This window comes from Etheostoma cragini, chromosome 17 (assembly GCF_013103735.1).
Source record: "Etheostoma cragini isolate CJK2018 chromosome 17, CSU_Ecrag_1.0, whole genome shotgun sequence".
Lineage (NCBI taxonomy): Eukaryota > Metazoa > Chordata > Actinopteri > Perciformes > Percidae > Etheostoma > Etheostoma cragini.
Genome location: NC_048423.1, coordinates 6464390 through 6486046, shown reverse-complemented (window position 1 = coordinate 6486046; position 21657 = coordinate 6464390). Strand labels below are relative to the sequence as shown.

Sequence of the window (21657 nt, the reverse complement as noted above, 5' to 3'; positions counted from 1 at the left end):
TGTGTGTGTGTGTGGGCACAAAGGAAATCAATGAAAACATTTAGCAACCTTGCATTGGAGAATGGTTGAAAGTTGTTGAGATTTATAACATGTGAACCTCTGGTGGGGTCTTTAAAGGTCCCATGGCATGAAAATGTTTTTATAGGAGTTTTGTTAATAACATTAATAGCCATTCCCCCAGCATGCCTATGGTCCTCCGGTGGCTAGAAATGGCGATAGGTGTAAACCGAGCCCTGGGTATCCTGCTCTGCCTTTGAGAAAATGAAAGCTCAGATGGGCCGATCTGGAAAGGGGGAGGTAATCCTGCCCTTACGATGTCATAAGGGGCAATGTTACCTCCCCCTTTCTCTGCTTTGCCCGCCTAGAGAATTTGGCCCACCCATGAGAAAGACCCTACCTTCCAACCCCCCACCCCCCCAATAGCATTTACAGCTTCAAACCCAGGAATAGGGAAAGCTCATTGTGGGACTGGCTCTAGTAACTGTAATTCTGCACCATGGCTGAATTTCAGGAAAGAGTCTTAGAAAGATACAGTATTAGGGACCACTGAGGCCTATATGAAAGCATCCAAAAAAGCAGCATGTCATAGGACCTTTAAGGATAAGGAAAATACTTATAGTTTTAGCCATTAGGCTACTCAGGGTTTTGCTTCTTACTGTGATATAAGCAGAGACCAAGGGTGAGTGCAGCAGTGTAACAATGTAAATATAAACAGCAACGTTTTGGTCATGTGTCAGAGCTGTGTTTTGATTGTATTAGTTTTGTCTATTTGCATTCCCTTATTGCCTCGTTGTGTTGCTTGATACATCCAGGTTGATCAACGGTGCGGTGGCTTACTGTCTGGTCCCTGCCATGTGTTTCTGTTTCTATTTCCTGTGATTCTGAGTTTGTTTTCTCACCATTTCCTTTTCTTGTCATTTTTTTGTTCCTGTTGTTGCCTCTGGAATGAAATATCATGAAATAAATGTTGTCTGGCAGGTGCTTCCCCTGGCATGGTTGGTTCTTCATGGCAGTGCATATCTCCATAGCAACAGCTGCCCTGGTGACAAGGGGTTGCCACTGTCTGGACATTCTGCTCCTCTCTTCTCTTCTTGTTTCCTCTTGTCTCCTCTACTCCTGCCATGCGTGTCCGGATTAAGGTTAAAGCTAACTGAAGCTTCATTGAATTACACTGTAGTCTTAAAGCTTAATGCAGAACTGTACAGTACCTAAACAGGATTCGATCCCCTTGGATCTAATTATAGGCCTTTGTATCATTTGAATTTTCTTCTAAGTCAATGCTAGGAAATTTTGGTATCAATAGATCAACAATCCTTTTTTACCGTACACAACACAGTTTTTTTGATATATTATATTATTTGACATGTTAACGATAAGTAATAGTTTAGATATTCCAGATTTATTTTGGTCACTACTAAAAACTTAGTCTAAAATGTCATTCTAAAAATGCTCATAACAATTTCCCCAGAGCCCTTTATATGTCTTCATATAAATCGTTGTTGGTTGTGTCCAACCAACAGTGTAAAGCCCAAATATAAAACCGCAAAGTTCGCTAATTAAAAAGCAAACAGCAAAGATACACAACTGATGGTCTGTGTTCCATTTGGTGATAATTCTAGCATCCGTGTCGACTTGAACTTAACTGAAATCAAATTGTTATTAGTGACAATCTGTTGGCAGTTTGTGCTTATCTCGTCCTTTTCAGAGGGATGAAACGTGATTACCATCTCTTTAATTTGGGCCTACTTAAACCTTTGCACCAGGGCTAGGATGGGAGGACTCCACTTTTCTACTTCTTAATAGTTCTGTGTTATATATATATATATATATATATATATATATATATATATATATATATATATATATATATATATATATATATATATATACTGTAAAAGGTTACAAAAAATGAAAGCATTGTAGCAGGGTAGTGTTGTACTAGTCTGCATGTGTTCGTCTGGTTTTAGATTGGTCAGGACACTGCTGTCTCAACGTAAAAAAAAGCTCTTTGTCACCTACTCGGGTGTGCGAGTGTGCAAGTGTCTACAGCAGTGTAGACACTAGCTGATCTGAATACTTATTTCCAGCTAGATGGCTATGACCGCTAGCCTAGCCATCGTAGTGCTGGTCTCCATTCGGGCTGAGCAGTGTAGTTGTTGCGCGTTGTGTAATACAGTTTATTATGGTGCATTTGAGGTGAACGTGGCTGCCATGCAGACAGAGAGAGAGAGCGAGAGAGAGCGAGAGAGAGCGAGAGAGAGCGAGAGAGGGGAGGGAGAGACGGAGAATGGGAGTCTGACAACAGAGAGGTGCAGAGATTTGGGCAGAGAGAAAGAGATTGCGAGAGCATCCCTAACTGCCGTTGTAGCTATTTATAGCCAAGCCCTACTCCACAGTCCTGAGATGCTCTTCCACCTCCCACATATAGACAAACCAGCCTACACAAGCACACAAAATAATTTGACGCTCAGAAAAGTAGATTGGCTTTTGCACACAGCACACCCTGCTCATGAAAATATCTCTGAATGAATGAGGCAGAGCTCAGGCGCATTTGTTTGGCAATCAAGGTCAGTTATTGCTTCATCAAGAGTTCTGCAATAATTCCTCCTGTTTATCAGGGAGAGTTTTAGTGATAGAAAGAGGAACTGGGTGTATGATTGGATGGGGAAGAGTGGAGGAAGCATTTGTCCTCTCAATACTTGTTTGTCTTGTCAGATTGTATGAAAGGGTTTTGCAGGTAAAGAGGGGAGAGACGGAGCAGCAGAGGAAGAGAAAAATAAATCCATGCCTTCTTTTTTCTTTATTTTTTTTCTCCTTTCACTTCCTTCCAGGCTGAGTCACTGCTGGTAAGGAGGAAGGTCTGGAGAGGGAACGAGAGAGGAGGAGGTGGAGGAGGAGGGGGAGAAGAAGAAGAAGAAGAAGGGAGGGAGGCAGAGAGATAAGCCACAACAGGAAGCAAAACGACACGCACACACACACACACACTCTGAGAGGGAGATTGCGCGAACGAGAGGGTGAACGGGAAAGGAAGGAAGGGAGGGAGAGTGACGCGGAGGCTGGGAGAGCCGGCCCCCCCTCCTCCTCTTCTCCTCTCCTCCTCCTCTCCCTCTCCTCTCCTCCTCTCCTCCCCTCCTCCCTCTCTCTCTCTCTCTGTGGAGCAGGCGTGTAGCGGCATCAGACTCGGCGTGAAGGAACCATGAGCGATGTCACCATCGTTAGAGAGGGATGGCTCCAGAAACGGGGTAAGTACATCTAGTACCTCTCTTCTTCTACTCCACTCCTCTCTACCTCTGTGTTCTCTTCTCTTCTTCTCTGCCTCTTGTCTAGACTGAGGGCCTGGCCGCATGTCCACATGTGCCGGTGGGAGGATCTGAGTGTTTGCGAGTGAGTGTGATGCATGGATGTCTGATGTGTAGTGTACTAGTATATACGTGTGCGTGTTTTCCCCCACAGAGATGTGTCTCTTTATGATGAGCTTGGCTGGCTGTTTGTTTACTAAGCCTCTATGTGCTGCAATCAGTTTTTGTCTGAAAAAGAATGTGTGCATGGGTATGTGCATGTACTTGTATGCACAAGTGTGTGTGCAGTTAATAACATCTACTAGGCCTGTAGTTACACTGCTGATGCAGTGTTCTGTCGGCGTGTCTACTACTCTGTAAAATCAAGTTAGTTCTGTCTATCTGAGGTATTATAGTTGTTTTTTAAGCTCTGAATGGTGACACTGAGAGTCATATGACATGGGGTTGAGGGGTTGGTTGGGGTGGAGTTGAGGGGGGCACTGACAGCATATCCTGTTTACAACCAAATAAATAGGAAATGGTTAAATAAAAAACTTGTAAAAGTAGAACATGTAGCAAAGATAGTACTTTCCTGTTCTCAGAAACACACACTGCTTTATGTTCAGTGAGTGGTTGCTGCAACAGGTGAAAAGTAATTTGTAGTAGGGTCAAACTGAACCAGAAACAGTGGAAAACTGATATAAAGAAGCTCTGTGATGACTGTAAAACCAAAATTGCACTGTCCGGAGTTTGACATTTGAGCCGGGGGGTGGGGGCAAAAGAAAACTCATTGTAGCAGCTGAGACCTGTCCTACTACTTGGGGAACACAGCACAAGCACTTATGGACAAAACAAACATGCTAAATAAACATACATGTTTATTTTAAAGCAGATTTAGATTTTTATGAAACAATTCGCTTTTATGAAATTCAATAGCGGCACGACTGTCCTGGAACGCAATAGACAGATGGTGGCGGGATACCCCGGTACTTAAGTTCAACACAAATGTAACCGTGAACAATCATTGTTTCACCTACAGTCTGTTAAGATGCCTCTCCAAATGCAGAACCGAAGCGCAATCACACCATAAACGTCACGACACATTCCGTATTTTCTGTGTTTTGCCGTAATCCAATGACAAAAAAATAGGTAATCCACAGCAATCAGTAGATCCACAAAAAGGGTCCCGGTGTATCCAGAAAGGCTTACGTGTGTCACATTCACCAGCCAGCTCCAAACGTGAGTGAGGCCTCTCCACTTTACCATTTAAACAAAGTTAAATAAAACACATATAAGTCCAAATTTACACAACACGAGCCATCAGTTAGTAAGTTGACAAAAAATGTATATGGCATTTAGGCAACCTTTATTGCATCGTTGGCCCAACAAGATGTCCAAACTAGTGCAACAGTAATTTTTCGTTTTTTTGCGTCCAGCATATGCGTTGACCATGTCCAAATGGACAATGGGAGCAAAAACTCTGCGTATAGTCTGCAGCCGATATGGTCCACGTGGCGTAAATGTACGCATAGGCTCTGTGCGGCCGTCCGTGTTATGTCCGCACAGCCACTCCGCTACAGGGGGTAGCGTAGGGATCTGCTGCACATGTGTAGAATGCATGCTTTTTTAAAGTGGATGGTACAAACAGCTATGCGTTCATGGTCTATTTTTTTCTGAGTTACTAAACATTGGCCCCAAAACCACAATTTCACGGGGTTTTGTGTCTGCTGGTGCTGATTCCTCCAGGCACAAATGTATGGGAATGTGTATATGTGTTTTAGTGAGAGAGTCTCTGGGATAGAACAAGGGGGATTTCCAGACCTTTAGGCCAATGAGCATCACCCCCCTGATTATGTGATGGTGTCTAGGAATGTGTAACACAAACTGTTGAACAGAAAGGGACATGGATAAATACAGAGCGCAGGCTTCTGGGTAATGTAGGCTCTAAAACTCTGGCAAAGCAAAAGAACATGTTGGACAACAGAGTAATCCTTACTACATTGAGTGGATGCTCTCTCATATTGTGTGTTACACACACACACACATACGCACACACACACACACACACACACACACACACACACAGCACACATTTTGTATGCCTGAAGTAGAGGGTAGGATCTTTGTCTATGTATGCCAGGATGCCAGTGTGATCCTCAGACAGTCGTCTGTGCATATTAAGAGGAACACATCGCCCCCAGTCACGACGCAGTGCTACCAGTGTTCGTCAGTGTGTGAGAGAGGTAGAGATAGGGAAGGGGGGTGTTTGTTTGTGTCAGGAATATGAATGTTTGTCTAAATCATATGCTAAATCTTTGTCTGTGTATTTGTGTGGGGAGAAAAGCAGGGTCGGGGTGCTGACTCACTGCCCAGGTCGTGATACAGCGTAATACTGCAGTCTTATTCATTAGACAGCTTTTTACTGAAATGAAAGAGCAACTTTTTGTAATAAAAATATTATATTTAGTATAGTGTTTTGACTTTTCTCCTACCAAATGATGCACATTGTTTTGTGTTGAATTGAGCGACAAAGATAGTGACACTAAAAGACTGAATGAGTGTAAGCTTAGAAAAAAAATGAAATAAGATATGAAGAGAACAGACAAAAATAATGTAACATTATTAAAGCGGGATGTTCATGTTCTTCTTAGATGCGTCTCAGGCTTTCAATAAAAGCAATGATAAAACACTTTCGTAAAACCAGTGTCAGAAGAGTAAAAACTGCTCAGTCCTTGTGTATTGTTTGCCTATTAAACCATGCAGGTTAGATGGGTAGTTATATATCTGAGTGTTTTCATGTTAGTGATGGGGTAAGTCAGGGTAATATACTGTATATTCCCCATTCTTTTTTGTGTATGCAGGCAAATGTTTGTTAAAATCTCATATGCTTCCAAAATTATGCAATTTTGTTGCTTGAAAAATAGAGTAATTTAAAGATTTAATTAGTTGTAAAGGTGATTGTATGTACCCAGTCCTACTATGCAGAGTTTTTTCTTAAAGTAAACAGTCAGGTCAAGTATCGTGGTCATTTTGCTATAGACAACTTTATGCACCACAGAGATTTATATCAACATTGTCGTAAATTTCATTCTCAGGGCAACATACTTGTACATAAATTGAACATGGGCTGTACTGATGGTGATGGGATGGCTGTTCAGGATTTAGGGTTTACCCAAGATACAGCCCAAGCATGGTTTAGGTGTAAAAAAGCTGAATGCAGAGACTTAAGTTTGCACATCATGCAAACACCACCATTGAAAAGAGATTTTATAGTGAAGCGATAAGAAATCCTGTGTGTAAATGTATGTGTATTAGTTAGTGATCCCTACCAATGGCTGCACAGTTGTGCGGGAGTTTATTTGACCATAATTTGACCAGTATGGGAAATTGATAGTGATGATGGTTGTTTTTCAATGTTTGTAAATGTCTTATTGATTGATTGATTGATTGATTGAAAGAAAGTGTTTCCCCATTCATAGCACAAAGTATCTCTCTGCATGTTTCACGCCACTAACCATTAGAATAATTGGTCAAATGTAACACACTGTGGACTCACTGACTAACTTACACATGTCAATGGATGCTGATCACTGGCTATGGTATGTTTTCAATAAGCCAGCCGCGTCAGGATTATGTAAGACTGTCATTAGGAAACATTACACAGAATGGAAAGAATGAAGGCTTTCCCTACAATCCATCAATCAGTGTTTCACATGTAAAAAATTGATAAGAGATAAGACAATAAATCAAAGATCATATAAAAACAACCACAAGCCAATTATCATTTTGCAAAAGAGAGAGACAAACCTCAAGAACAACTTTTCAAAGTACAGTACAGTATGTCCTCACATGACCAAGTCTTTCGGTACTCATTTGGTCACTACCATGGCGATGATTTCCTTCCTCCTTTCATAAGGTCAGAGTGGGGAGTGCATTTGGCTGCATCATTTCTTTATCTTTGGAAATAATGAAAAGTGGAAATAAACATGTCCCAGAATCGGTCACAGATTATGGAATAAAGGTAACAGACTTGTAAAAAAATATCCAATGTTTGGAATGTATGTTCTGTTTGTAATGAATAAGACTGATAAATATTAAAAAAGATACTTTGACTGGCAGATGCTAGAAAATCTGATGAATAGATGTTAGCTACAGGTGTAGCCTTAGACGGACAATGTCTTGTGCTAATAAACATTCTGTCCCGAGTTACAAGGCTGTAATTTTCCAACTTTTAAAAATCTGCATGTGAAGTGTACTCCACTTAATTTCTGCCGAGGCCAGGAGTTACTACTGTCAGCCCATGTGAGTCCATAGAGGTCACAGTAAGCCACTGTAGTCGAGGATACTGTTACCTCCACCAGCGTCAGCCCACACAGCAGTCAGCACAACAGATGGCCAGGAGGGAAGAGAGGTGGAGAAACAAGGAAGGACAGAGACAGGGAGAACACCATCATATTTTCTTAAACGATTCCTATTCTCCAGATTTGTTTCTCTGCTAAGCTACTAATCGAAAGAGTACATCTATTTTAGAGTTGAGCGAGTCTGGTTACTGGCTGTGTTTTGACATAATCTAAGATCAATGATTCTTTGTCTCCCAGATGGGTTTAAGCAATTGCATATAAAATGAAGTTAAGAGAATGTTGCACATACTCTTCCTTACACAAATTAAAAGTTTTTAAATAAAATATTACTAAATGTATTATTATATTATGCAGATTAATATTTGAAATAGTAAGTGCAAGCATACATATTGTATTTAATGTTTGGCCCTTTATAGAAATTAAAGGTTTAAAAAGGTTCTAAAACCCCTTTGCGCAGGACTATAATCAAATGTGAATCTGCCATGCCTCATACTCTGTAATCTACTACAAATTAAGCTATAAATACCGTACAATTTTTCATCAAAGACAGTCAATTAATAAAATGGTAATTTCAGTAACTGGGAGAGTTTCTCTTTTTTTTTGGCAAGAGATGCCAATGGAAATGATTAATTGCATTTTGGGTAAAAATTCAGGGGGCTCGAAGGTGCTGTTGCATCATTCATACTGACATGATTTTGTATTGGACGTGATGCAATATTAAATAACATTGCTGCACCTATTGACATAAATGGGCTGCAGGTCTTGTTGTGGCTCTGTATCTTGTGCTTTTGCTCCTTATATCTTTTACATTGTTTGTTTTCAAATCACATCCATAATATGAAGAATTCTGATCAAAGTGGGGGCTTTTCACTATGGAGACAGTCAGGATGTGGCTCCATTAGGAAAATCCATTAATATGTCCCAAGCTGTCACATAATGCATTTTGCCATGATTGTATGATAGACATCAAGCTGAAATGCGAAGCAACACAAGGGCCCTGCTTTGCACTCTTTTCTCTGTACTCCCCATCCATGGGAACTGTATGGGCTGTACTGTATACGTTAGACTGCTGCAGGGTTCATTGGGTGCAGTGCAGTGAGGCAGCCATCTTTGCTCAGTGGGTTCAGTGAGTTCAATGTTGCTGGAGGCTGGCTGGCTGGTTGGATCAGGTGGCAGTGCCAGATCCCTGATATCAATCACCAGCCGACACTGCCGCTACCGCCGCCACCACTGTCTGCTGTGTCGCCCTTCTACTCTCCTCTCCTCCTCCTCCTCCTCCTCCTCCTCCTCCTCCTCTGTCCTACCTCTGCTGTAGAGCCTGTCAACACAACTCACCCCTTATATAGCAATTTACAATCCTGTTTCCCTCTCTGTCTATCCATGCATCTGCCTGTACTCCTCTTTCTATCCCCTCTGTTTCTCAAACTAACATGTATATACAGGGCAATAGCAGACAGGCAGACAGTACAGGCTTTGTTATGAATGGCATCCTCTTGCACATCCGGAGGAAGTATACGCTCCAATGTGGCTTTACAAACTGTCTCCATTGTCCTAAGAATGACTCACTCTACACTGCAGAGAATGGCAGTCAGCCAGACAATCAGACAGACTGACAGCACAGCGCAAACAGACAGTCTGCAGAGCCTACAGACAAACAGCACTGGAAAGACAGGCAGATAGACAGATTGTTTTTGACAGAAACAGTCAGAACAAAGATAGACAACTTGCCAATACAGAAGAGACCTGCAATGTGCAGGTACAGACAGTGTCACCTTTGTATTCAATTGGAATATGATATTGTTGTCATGCAAAGTTATTGAGTAGAACATTTCTATAATAAAACTTTTTTCCAAATGAAAGCTGCACCAGGCAAGAATGATGAATACACTAACTGACCAATTTACAATACCAAATTTAGGTAGCGACAGAGAACAATGTCCCCTTCTGTTGTGCTGTGCTGAATGCTTACTGGCAGCATATCTGGTCAAGGATGTAATTAATAAAAACTTAAGAACACAGTACAAAACTTAAGAGCAATAAAAAAGTCTAGTCTAAAGATGATCTTTTCTTTATCTATTCCTGTTTCTTAAAATTACTTTTGACACAGATTCAAAGAAGGAATGTAAAGAAATTTAAAAATGCATGTTTGCCACCTGTATAAAAACTGTATTCTAATGTTGTGATAACCTTTGCTCCACATTGGCCTGCACATGACCAGTTATACATTGCCATATAGCCGCTCGCTGTTTTGGCTATCTTTCTTTCAACTTTCCTTAAAGGTCCCATGACATGAAAATGTCACTTTTTTAACATTAAAATGAGTTCCCCCAGCCTGCCTATGGTCCCCCAGTAGCTAGAAATGGTAATAGGTGTAAACCGAGCCGTGGTTATCCTGCTCTGCCTTTGAGGAAATGAAAGCTCAGATGGGCCGATGTGGAATCTTGCTCCTTGTGAGGTAATAAGGGTTAAGGTTACCTCCCCTTTCTCTGCTTGGCCCGCTCAGAGAATTTGGCCTACCCTTGAGAGAGAGACATCATGGCTTTCAAACGAGCAAAGTAGCAGTTAGTCAAGGCAAAACCCTCAGCCTCCACCTTGCCCCCCCTTTCTCCTCCTCAATAGCTACAGACTCATAAACTAAGGCACATACTAAGGAAATCTCATTGTGGGACTGGCTCTAGTGGCTGCAATTCTGCACCAAGGCTGAATTTTGGGAAAGAGACTTTGGATATAGTAATAGGGACCACTAATCCACTAGACTGTATAAAAGCATCCAAAGAGCACAATCACATGGGACCTTTAAACTTATAGATAGATGAGTGTGAAGCTGTATTACTTTGCACACTCAGTCAGTCAATAAGATCCGTGGTAAGTGCTACAGTAGGACACATCCCTGTAAAGGCCAGAGAAACCGAGAGATGGATTAATGGATGAGTGAATGAATGAACTAATGTAGAGTGAGCCAGTCTTGGATAAATTAATGAATGAATGGATCAATGAATCAAGTGCTGATCACTGCAGAGGAAAAACTGGCATAGAGGAAGAGAGAACGGGGGAAGGAGAGTTTGAGTGATGGGGTTAGTTTGTAGCTCAGAAACATTGGATTGCTGACCTGATACATTTGATCACAGTGTGGATGGATACGTGCCCCTACATTTACATTTATTATTGTTACCAATTAATAAACTATATCCATTATCACCTCACTGTACTGTACAACGCAATGTCAAAATCCAGAATTTGTTTAAAATATTTTCCTTATTTGAAACATACTTGCATGTTGTTAATGTACTAATATACTATAAATCACCATTTGAACTAAGCTTATTAGACTCTTTGACTGCAAAAATGACAAATGATTTACTATGGATTATTATCCTTAGTTTCCCCAGTGTAGCCCACTTGTTGCTCATATATTGTTGCACATATTAACACATTCATTTCTATTTCTGAATATGAAATCATAGTGAACTGTTGTTACAATGAGGTTTTTTTTAGGGCAGAGCTTCTTTGAATTCCTGTGAATTGTGGGTTTCTTGCTTCGCTCAATTTTCTCTTCAAATGGTTTCTATCCATAACTATTCCACAGCCAACTGTTATGGGTTTTCTATTGTATTTCATGGCAATTCACTAGCTGCAGCAGCTCTGAAATCAGATTCTATGTTTAAGTGTACTAACAGAGATTAGACCTAAGGACCAGTGTGTAGTTTAACATCTTGAGCTACTGTGGGCTGTTTGGAGTAGGCTTTGGTCTGATTAGAAGAGGCAGGTTAGAGTGGGGGTTGTTTTGGCTGATTTAGGCCAACAGATTAGTACCTAGTGGCTAACAGCTAGTGTAAGTGTTGGCTTGCAGGAGGACCCCAGAGTGTGACCATTTGGTCTCTTGTCACTCAGTTTGTTTCTTTGGCCATCCAAGTCTACAAAAGATTGATCCATAGCTTTTCCTATCTATTATTATTATTATTATTATTATTATTATTATTTTAAAACACAACAGAATACAATGTATTCCTAGCCAGTGCTATCAAGGACCTGCAGAGCTCTTGTGACGGCTCCGAGGCCTAAAGACCTGTCATGTCCCTTTGGTTGCTGGGATCTGGGGATTGGCTAACAAGGACTGATGATTGACACCTGGATGAACTGATTGCTCACTCCTAAAGATTGCTTGGTTTGTTTGGACTTTGGGTTGAGTTACTTTTGCGTTCTTACATTGCTACCCCTACACACATCCATACACTACACACATTACTCATAAACTGACAGTACGTTTACCTTTTGTTTCTTTCAATAAATTTGAGTTCATTGAGCAAACGTGTGTTCTCCACATTTTGTAGGAGCCGTCACACTCCGTTCCAAACTGTAACTCCATTATTGGGTACAATAGATAATCAAATATACACTCCTATGGCTTAACTTGTTGAACTCTCATTTATCTGAGCAGATGATTGTACAGCAAGAATACGTTTTTGATACAGGAAAAGTTGTTTCAAACGTGGGCAATCACACCACACTGGTGGTCAGTGGTCTACATCTGGTTGCCTAGGGCAACCGGACAACCATTGTTGGTCTGAAACCTCAGTTACATCCTTGAAATATCTTCAACCAGTCTAATTTTTTTTCAAATAAGAGCCACTTACTCAAGTTTACAGTTGGCCCAGTCTTACCTTGCTCAACTGTTGAGCAAAAGTAAGCAGAGATTTGGGAGTCCATTAGCACTTTTTGTCAGATGGTTTGTATCTGAAACAAAGATGCTAAGAGATGCTAAGGTTGTCTTAATTTCAAGGAGAAATATATTTAAATGAACAGTATGTCATTTAGTATGTCATACCCAACTGATATATATGGGTCTTTAGGAAGCAGTGTCAGAGTTGATGAGTGTAGTTGAATGAATGTTGGCTAACAGTTAACATGTCTGCTGACATATAGTGTGATTGCAGCTATGATTTGACTTTCACAACTACAAAGCAATGCTGTATGCTGTATACTGGTTTAAATTTCCCCATACAATGTGATTTTTGTTTCATATTTTTACATATACCGCCACACCAGTTTGGAAGGGTTTTGGTTTAGTCAAAAAATCTAACAAAATGTAACCATTTTTGCCATATGGGCTAATTTTCACTTAGACTGGGTTGCACTAACAAGGTTTTATTTTTAAATCGGATTAAATCATGGTTTACCTTCAAATTTGTAGCTTAACATAAAGAAAAATACAATTTAAAACTCTTTAAACGTCAGTTTAGTTTTATTCCTAAATTGGATTACACTGTATTAATGTGACGGAGGTTTAACTTTTAAATTGGCTGCCTATTTGAGAGGGATTCAGCAAAATAAGCAATGTTAAAGTTTTTGGCATATCTATTTATTTGTGCAGTTTGCACAATGAAAATTGTTTACATTTTGCAACTATTCCATGCATTTTGTTCCCTTCATATATTGTATATTTGTGTGGGGCCAAACACACCCCACAAATATACTAATCAAAGTTTTCAGTATACGTGATGACATTAAAATGATTTTATATTCTATGTACTCCTGACAGTAGAAGAAGCCACTATAAACCTACTGTATATAAAGGCCCAGTAATGCAAAAGAAAAACAGGACTATGATAGTCAGTGAAACTGTCAGAATCTTAGAAAACACTGTCATACAAAGTTTTGGTCATACCGCCCAGCCCACCAACCGTAAAGCTTGCAGGTGTAATTTCTTGTTTGTGAGGATAATACTCATTAATATACCAAGGTAAACTCCACTGCTATGGCACCCAGATGGGATGTAAATATACAGTGAAAGCTTGTTTTCTGTGACAAACTGTTGAAACATCTGGTCATTTTGATTATGTGGGTAAATGTACAGGGATGTTTTGGCTGGTTTGTTTTGAGTTTGCTCCCGTTATGCCTGACTTAATAGTTGAGCTGCATGCTGATGTCACAGCGGCCAGGTTAAGGGGACAGTCAGTTTATTTATATCTTCCCACCTGTAATCTGTCTCTAACAGGATTAACTAAGCCACTGGCTTCAGCCTGCTGTGCCACACAGACATACCAAAAATGTGAAACATGAATATATGCATGCATTCAAAAAGATATTCTGTGACAACAGTGTGTACAGAACATGCGGTCAATATTAGGATATTCTAGGACAAATATACAGTGTCTGTTTTAAACCGACCAGAAAATGTGAAACTATGTAACCATGTTACATGCTTTTTTTCTATTTTTTCGTGTACATGTTTGTTTGCTTGCATACATGTCTTGGTTGCCAAGACGGTATAACACAAATACAAAAGCCACAACACAAATTTAGGCGCTGAAACATGCAACAACACAACAGAAGTTTTTTTTTTTATAACCACAATGGAAGAGTCTACGGAACAGTTCACAAACCTTTCCCTCAGTTTTGTAAACTGTGCCCACAGAGTTTTAAATTGTGCGCAAGGATTCACAATCTCAACCCTTTGGATTTCATTATTTTCTACACAGCAGTGAATGAGGACCATTCTGCTAACCTTAGCTCCCCAGGGATTTAAGCTTTTATTGTTATTACTTTGACAATATAACTGGTGACAACACATTGCTAGTCGGTTTTGTTCAAAAATTTCAAATTGTAATTGTATGGCTTATTGTAGTTTTGAAGATAAAGTTAAGCTAATGTCTGAAGAAACAAAAACTGAGTGTGATCAAGCTACATTATGGATACAATACATTGTATATAGAATGAGAACCTTTTGGTATAGGCTGCTATGGATCTATTATTTATATATTTTAATTAATGCTCTTAATGCTCTATTTTCTCAGCTGGCTCCGGGTTTTGTAGACACTCACTACGGTTTGGCTAAAATAATAAAAGATTCCGTTGTGGCATTTGCTTTCATGTTGTTGCTCTTGCATTCATGTTCTGGCTTTTGTGTTTGTGTTGTGGCTGTCTCATTCGTGTTGTGTTTTTTTTTTAATTTTGGTTGTAGCGTCTGCATATGTGTTGTAGTGTTTACATTTGTGTTGAACCATCTCAGCTACCGTATGTCTCAGTTAGTTTCTCCTGATTTAAAACAAAGAAGAAAAAGAGACCAAACAGTGACAGAATCTCTTCATCCTCCCTCAGCCTCCTCCATCTCTGGTTGCCAATCTCCAGCCATTAATTAGCTGCCCATGACAAAATTCCCAGTTCCCAATCCGACAGTAGCGTAGAGCAGCGGACGGCAGTGGTAATCATGTCAGCGAGGCTTGGCTCAAAGTTCTGTAGTGGCTAAATCTTCCCCATATGGTCCACTAGCTGGTGCCCGCACCTCAGCAAACTCTCATTAAACTAGTTCTTAATATACCATGGTAAAAAGGGACGCACACACACACACACACACACACACACACACACACACACACACACACACACACTAATGTATACACTCCGCTGTAAGAAACAAATCAAAACATCTGACAGGGGATTGGGCACAAAGATACTGGGGGACAAGGAGGCGGTGTTTGTTTCTGTGTTTGTGTGTGCATGGGATGTGTGTCTGTGTTTTGAGAGACTGATGCTATACAATTGTTGGCTTGCCATCTGTCATCAAGAAAAAGTTCTACCTTTGTTTGTGTGTGTGTGTGCATACATAGGAAAGATGAGATGGAAAAGAAATAGTGAGGTGCAGATGTCTCACAGCATAGCGGCTGGAACATGAGGTTCAATGGCAGACTGCTGGATAAGAGGAGTTGGAGGGGGAGAACAGAGAAGAAAAGAGGATGAACATCTGCCATATTCAGATATTGCTCCGTGGTTTGAGTGTTTCTACACAATATCTTGAGTTTGAATAGACCTGGGAAATAGCCTGCTCATTAATTATCTTGCAGGGCTAGGCATGCAGGTTCAGAGAGCACCAATATTACCGGAGGTTTCACATATATTGTTCAGTATATTTTACCTTTTTAATGCAGAAGCTGGGTTTTATTTACATCTTAACAAGGTAAAAAACTACTTATCATTAGGAATGTCCAAAGTTTGAAAGTCATACATATTTATTATCACTATATTTCATGCATAAATTAAAGGAACATTTTCATTCCAGTGAAATTATATTTTACTGAAATGCAGTTGAGAATTTTTTTTTTAAGTGCGTCCTTTGTTGATACTCTTGGGAAAGGCTTGTAAGCTAAGTGTTTCCAGCGCATGCCACATTACCGCAACGTCCTGGTTTTGATTCCACCCCCGGGACCCTTGTTTAATGTCATACCTTTTCTCTCTTGAAAGAACAGGGGTGAAAATGTCACCAGAAAAAAGAAACACCCCTTTAGTGTAGGCTGTGTATGTAGTGTATACTGTATAACTTAATAAAAATGTACCCCTTATTATACCCACTAGGTAGCATTAGCACAGTATATTGGGGAAAAGTATTTTTAACTGTAAAAACCGATCATGTCAGCTCATTTTCAAGTTACTGCACAACATAAGAGTGGCTCTTATCCCACTTAGGCTTGTATTTTACATGTGGCTGTTCTTTAGAGGGGTCAGGAGTGACTCGAGTGTGAGAGGCAAGATGTGTCACAGTCTTGTTCAGCCACAGAGGGAAAATGGGCCAGTTGAAATGCTTTCCAAATCTTTCCATCACTCAGTAAGAAAGTTAATATACACTGTTCTCTGGGATGTGCTTTAGGGACATGGTTATGTTTTCTTATCTTCACTTTCTCTCGTGGTTTGAAAGAAGGTGGGTGTGCTGAATCATGAACAAAAACATCCAGTGAAGTGGGAGACAGCAGGGGAAGAACATCTACTTTGGTTTGCATTTTTCTTCTGTAAAGGAGTTCATGAGGTGTGGTAGAAGTTGCTGCATGTGGTGTTGTACACTTGAAGCCAGTTCAGTACAGTCTCTTTCCATGGCAATGACAGTTAAATTTGGGGATTCAATGCAACGTCTGACGACGCAGTGGAGTCTCTTAATACCTCTGTTACCAGCTGAAGAGTAGACTAAAGTTCTGCTTTGAGATATACCTTGGTTCTGAAGAAAACTGCAAAAGCTGCAGAAGTGAACTGTGCACCATGGTCTGTGGCAATGTTCTCGAGGTTACCATGACGACTGGAGACAAAGGTCACGAACTGGATTACGTCTGCAGTAGTGGCAGTATGTAATGTAAAGGAAGATCAGGCCACTTGAAATAGTAGTTAGTCAGTGTAATGGGATACCTTCAGGCAGGAATGGCTGTGTCAAAGAGTCCACCAGGATCAGGCTAAGTTTCTTCCATGGCATGCATTGGGACAGGTAGCAGAGGAACAGGGTGAGTACTGGCTGTTGTATCATTAGATTGGCAGAGTACACATGATGCTATGCAAGACTGCACTTCCATTTTTGGCCACCAGTACAAGTCTCGCGGGTGTTTCTTTGTGCAGATGACTCCTTTGTGACCTTGGTGTGCATGTGTAATCAAAGTGTCTCAGAAAGAGTGGTGCAATGAGTCTTGAGCCTCTCAGGATGTAGTTATCTTTGACTGAGAGTCAATCTCTGATCTTGTAGAATGGAGACAGCGTTTCACTAACTGACTTAATGGAGAAACGCCAGCCACTTTCCATTTGTTCGCGCAAGGCTGACAGCTCAGGACAAGCAGAGCAGGCAATGTCAAAGTCATCCACTGGAAAGGAGCTAAGGGTAGCAGAAACTTGGGCTACCATTTCACATTCTGCATCAAGGGTAGAGTCATCAGGCGCATGTAAGGGGAGGCGTGAAAGGCAGTCAGCTGTATAGTTCTGAGAACCTGGTCGGTAGATGACATTACAGTTAAAATAGAGAAAGCATGCTGAACAGCGGGCAACACGCATTCCAGCCCGACGGATTTATTTTGTACTGAGTAGTGTTGTCAATGCCTGGTGGTCTGTGCGGAGAGTCATGTGACGTCCACACAAGTACGTTCTCCAATTTTGTTGCAGCCCACACACAAGTGCTTCTTTTTCAACAGCAGAATATTTTCACTCTGTTGTAGTTAAAGTGCGGGAAGCAAATGCCACAGGCTTCTCTGTGCCATTAGAGAGACTGTACTTGTGCAAAGACCATAATCACTTGCATCGGTGGAAATTACAGGACGTAGAAAAGGGTTGAACAGAGCAAGTGCAGGACTGCCCACCAGAAGTTGATTAAGTTCTTCAAAACTGCTTTGTGCTGCAGGAGTCCATGTAAAAGTGTCCTTGTCCCTGGCACATGCACGCATAGGGGCCACAACTGTTGCAAAGTTAGGCAGGAACTTTGAGTACCAGGATACTAGGTCCAAGAAGGAACACAGGGCGTCAATGTCACATGGAGACGAGGAGAACCGCATCAATGTGCTCTTGGTCAGGAAGAATGCCATCTGCAGTGATGACATGGCCTAGGAAGTATAGAATGGGCTTCCTGAAGTGACATTTTTTTCCGGTGTTGCCGCAAATAATGAGGTCATCCAAATAATTCTGGTAACCTGGGAGGCCTTTTAGGATGTCAGCCATCATTTTCTGGAAGGCTAATTGGGCAGAGTCACAGCCATAGGGAACCATACCCAATCTGAAAAGACCCTCATGTTTGATGAATGCTGTGAGGTCTTGGCTATCTTCATTTGAGAGGCAGCTGGCAATATGTGTTAGCCAGATAATTGTAGAGAATACCTTTGCACCTTGTACGTTTGCAAACAGTTCATCTACATGAGGCTATATTTCTGAAAATCCTACACATGGTTGTGACCGTAAGTGCTTTCTGATTAGCCTGTGTTTGTATTGAAATAAGAGGCTGCTGCAGCCTGCCGTACGGGTTGAGGAGAGGCTGCACAGTTGGACCATCGGGCAGTGGCTGCACACCAGGCTGCAGGATGGTGTTTCTAAGAACTTGCAATGTATAACTATAGCTCTTGCAGCCTCAAAACACTACCAGCCCACCGAGAAAAAGCAACGATGAGATCCCCAGCCCACAAACTGCAACCCCTTCCCACCCCAACTACACCTCAATATCCTGTCCATAAATACTACAAACGGGATTGGAGTCAAAGCACCACCCTGGTGGAGGCCAACTCTTACCTGAAACAAGTCTGACTTACTGCCAAGAACTTGGAAACAGCTCTTGCTTTGGTCATACAGAGATTGGATTGCCCTGAGAAGGGACCCCATCACCCCATACGCCCACAGCACCTCCCACAGTATTTCCTGGGGAACCCGGTCATAAACCTTCTCCAGATCCACAAAACACACGTAGACCGGTTAGGCATACTCCCAGGCTCCCTCCAGGATCCTTGCGAGAGTGTAGATCTGATCTGTTGATCCAGGACCAGGACGGAATCCGCATTGTTCCTCTTCAACCCAAGGTTCGACTATCGGATCTCATCAATCCCTGGGGCTTTGCCACTGTGGAGTTGTTTAACTACCTCAGCAACTTCCACTAGGGAAATTTACTGCAATCCCCCATCATCCTCCTGCACTTCGTCTACCACAGAAGGCGTGCTAGCTGGATTTAAGAATTCCTCAAAGTGCTCCTTCCACCGCCCTTTAACCTCCTCAGTTGAAGTCAACAGCATCCCATCCTTACTGTACACAGCGTGGATTGTTCCCTGTTTCCCCCTCCTGAGGTGGCGAACTGTTTTCCAGAAGCACTTTGGTGTTGATAGAAAGTCCTTCTTCATGTTTTCTCCAAACTTCTCCCATACCCGCTGCTTTGCCTCTTTCACGGCAGAGGCTGTGGCCTTTGGGCCCTTCGGAACCTTGCAACTGCCTGTGGATCCCTCTGAGATAGCATATCCCGGAAAGACCCTTCTTCAGTTGGACGGCTTTAATAACCATTGGTGTCCACCAGGGTGTTTGTTGGTTACCACCCCTTGAGGCACCTTACAACCTAAGACCACAGCGCTCCACCACAGCTTTAGCAATGGAAACTTTGAACATTTTCCACTCCGGTTCAATGCCCTCACCACAGGGATGCACGAAAAGCTACGCCAGAGGTGTGAGTTGAAAGTCTCCCAAACAGGGGAATCCTCTAGACGTTCCCAAATTACCCGCACCACCCGTTTGGGCTTACCAGGTCTGTCCAGAGTCTTCCCCAATCACCTAAACCAACTCACCACCAGATGGTGATCAGTTGACCGCTCCGCCCCTCTCTTCACCCGATCGTCCAAAACATACAGCCTTAGATCAGATGAAACGATTATAAAATCAATCATTGACCTTTGGCCTAGGATGCTCTGGTACTAGTACACTTATGAGTATCCCTATGTTTGAACGTGGTGTTTGTTATAGACAATCTATGACTAGCACAGAAGTCCAACAACAGACAACCACTCTGGTTTAGATCAGGAAGGCCGTTCCTCCCAATCCTGCCTCTCTGTGTATCTCCATCACTAAGTCCCCCAGCAGAACTCCCCCACTGTAACCCCATACAGGACTCCATTCAAGGCCGAATACTCCAAGCTCTTGTTTGGTGCATATGCACAAACAACAGTCAGAATTCCCCCCCCCCCCCCATCACCTGCAGTTGTAGGGAGGTTATCCTCTTGTCCACCGCGGTAAACTCCAACGCAGCAACACTCAGCCGGGGGCTTGTGAGTACCCCCACACCCGCCCGGCGCCTCACACCCTGGACAACTCCAGAGTAGAACAGAGTCCAAACCCTATCCAGGAGTATGGTTCCAGAACCAAGACTGTGTGTAGAGGTAAGCCTCACCTCCCGCACAAGCTCCGGCTCCTTCCCCTACAGAGAGGTGACATTCCACGTCCCCAGAGCCAGCTTCTGCCGTCCCGGTCTGGTTCCTCAAAGCCCCTGACCTTACCCTACCTACCTTACCTATGGGCTTCCGGGGAGGGTCCCTCCCTCTCTGCCTCTGTCATTCCTAGTTTGTTTTTTTACCATTCTTTGTCTGGCCCCTCACCTGAGACCACTTTGCCATGGGGGACCCTACCAGGAACTCACAGCTCCCGACAACACAGCCCTCAGGTTCACAAACCTCTCCACCATGATAAGGTGATGGTTCCCGGAGAAGTTTAATAACATATAATGACTATTTTTGTGTGTACTTTTTTTTGTCTTATACTGATTACAACACAGTAAACACAAGTCATCTTTGTTTCTGTTGAATTGTCACAGAGCCAGTCTGAGAGTAAGTGCCTAAAGCCAGCCAGCTGAGGTGGACATGTTGTCAAAAACAGCCTCATCGACAAGCAGACGTTACAACATGACAAACACCAGCTCTCAGGGAAGATGAGAGAAGGTTTTGTCTAAGATGGTCTGGCTTATAGAGCTGTCACCTCAGAGTGATAGACAGGCTAGCACTCACTAATTGCAAGCACACTGTGATTTTGTTGGTCTAAACTCTACCGTAGTTCATGAAGTTACAGTGCCTAATCACAAGCACACAGCATCTTGTAAACAGAAGTCACATGGGCTTACAAGTAGCTCTTTTATTGGACAGTGTTTTATGAAACTTTCTCTGTGAGACATTAGGGATTTTTAGCAGCAGATGAGCCAAAACAAATATGATTCCAGTCTTTTGTAACTCAGGCATTTCAGTTACGCACGATGGAGCATGACTGATTGTGAGGGAATCGGATGGGGCTGTGTTTTGCCCTTGCTTCATTTTGTAATGTTGTGCTTTACAAGCATGATTAACTGCAACCTATCACATGCCTCCTCATCTATATTCATAAACTGTGATTTAACCGGATATAACCATGTGTTGTAACTAACAAACCTTATGCTTTGATTCGTAATCAAGAACAGATAGAGGCGTCACTCTCTGGTTACTTGTTGTCATTGCTCTTACCTGTCCACACAAACAAAAGTTAAAGCCCCAGTGTGAATGCTACCTGATTGGACATATGGGCATACACTTGGGCAGGTGGACAGACAGAAGGACAGACAGACAGGTAGCAGGCAGGACAGAGGGGAGAGCAGAGAACAGCCGTTAGTGAGGTGGAGAGCACTTACTGTCGGCCCTTCAGCGCAACACATGAATGAAACCTTACAATGAGGCACGGCTGGGCGTGTGTGCGTGTGTGTGTGTGTGTGTGTGTGTGTGTGTGTGTGTTGGTTATTA

General features: G+C 42.1%; 1 protein-coding gene across 4 annotated transcripts in view; it reads left to right on the top strand.

Annotated features, from left to right (window-relative positions):
* The window catches only part of akt3a (v-akt murine thymoma viral oncogene homolog 3a), a 57048-nt gene that overhangs the window by 1878 nt on the left and 33513 nt on the right, over positions 1 to 21657 (top strand). For 3 of the 4 annotated variants that reach the window (XM_034897367.1, XM_034897366.1, XM_034897368.1), the window contains exon 2: positions 2832 to 3242. The exons of the other annotated variant lie outside the window; for it this stretch is intronic. In XM_034897367.1, the coding sequence (XP_034753258.1) occupies positions 3197 to 3242 (46 nt within the window). In that variant the 5' untranslated portion in view covers positions 2832 to 3196. The remainder of the gene's footprint in view (positions 1 to 2831; positions 3243 to 21657) is intronic. 4 annotated transcript variants of the gene reach the window in all.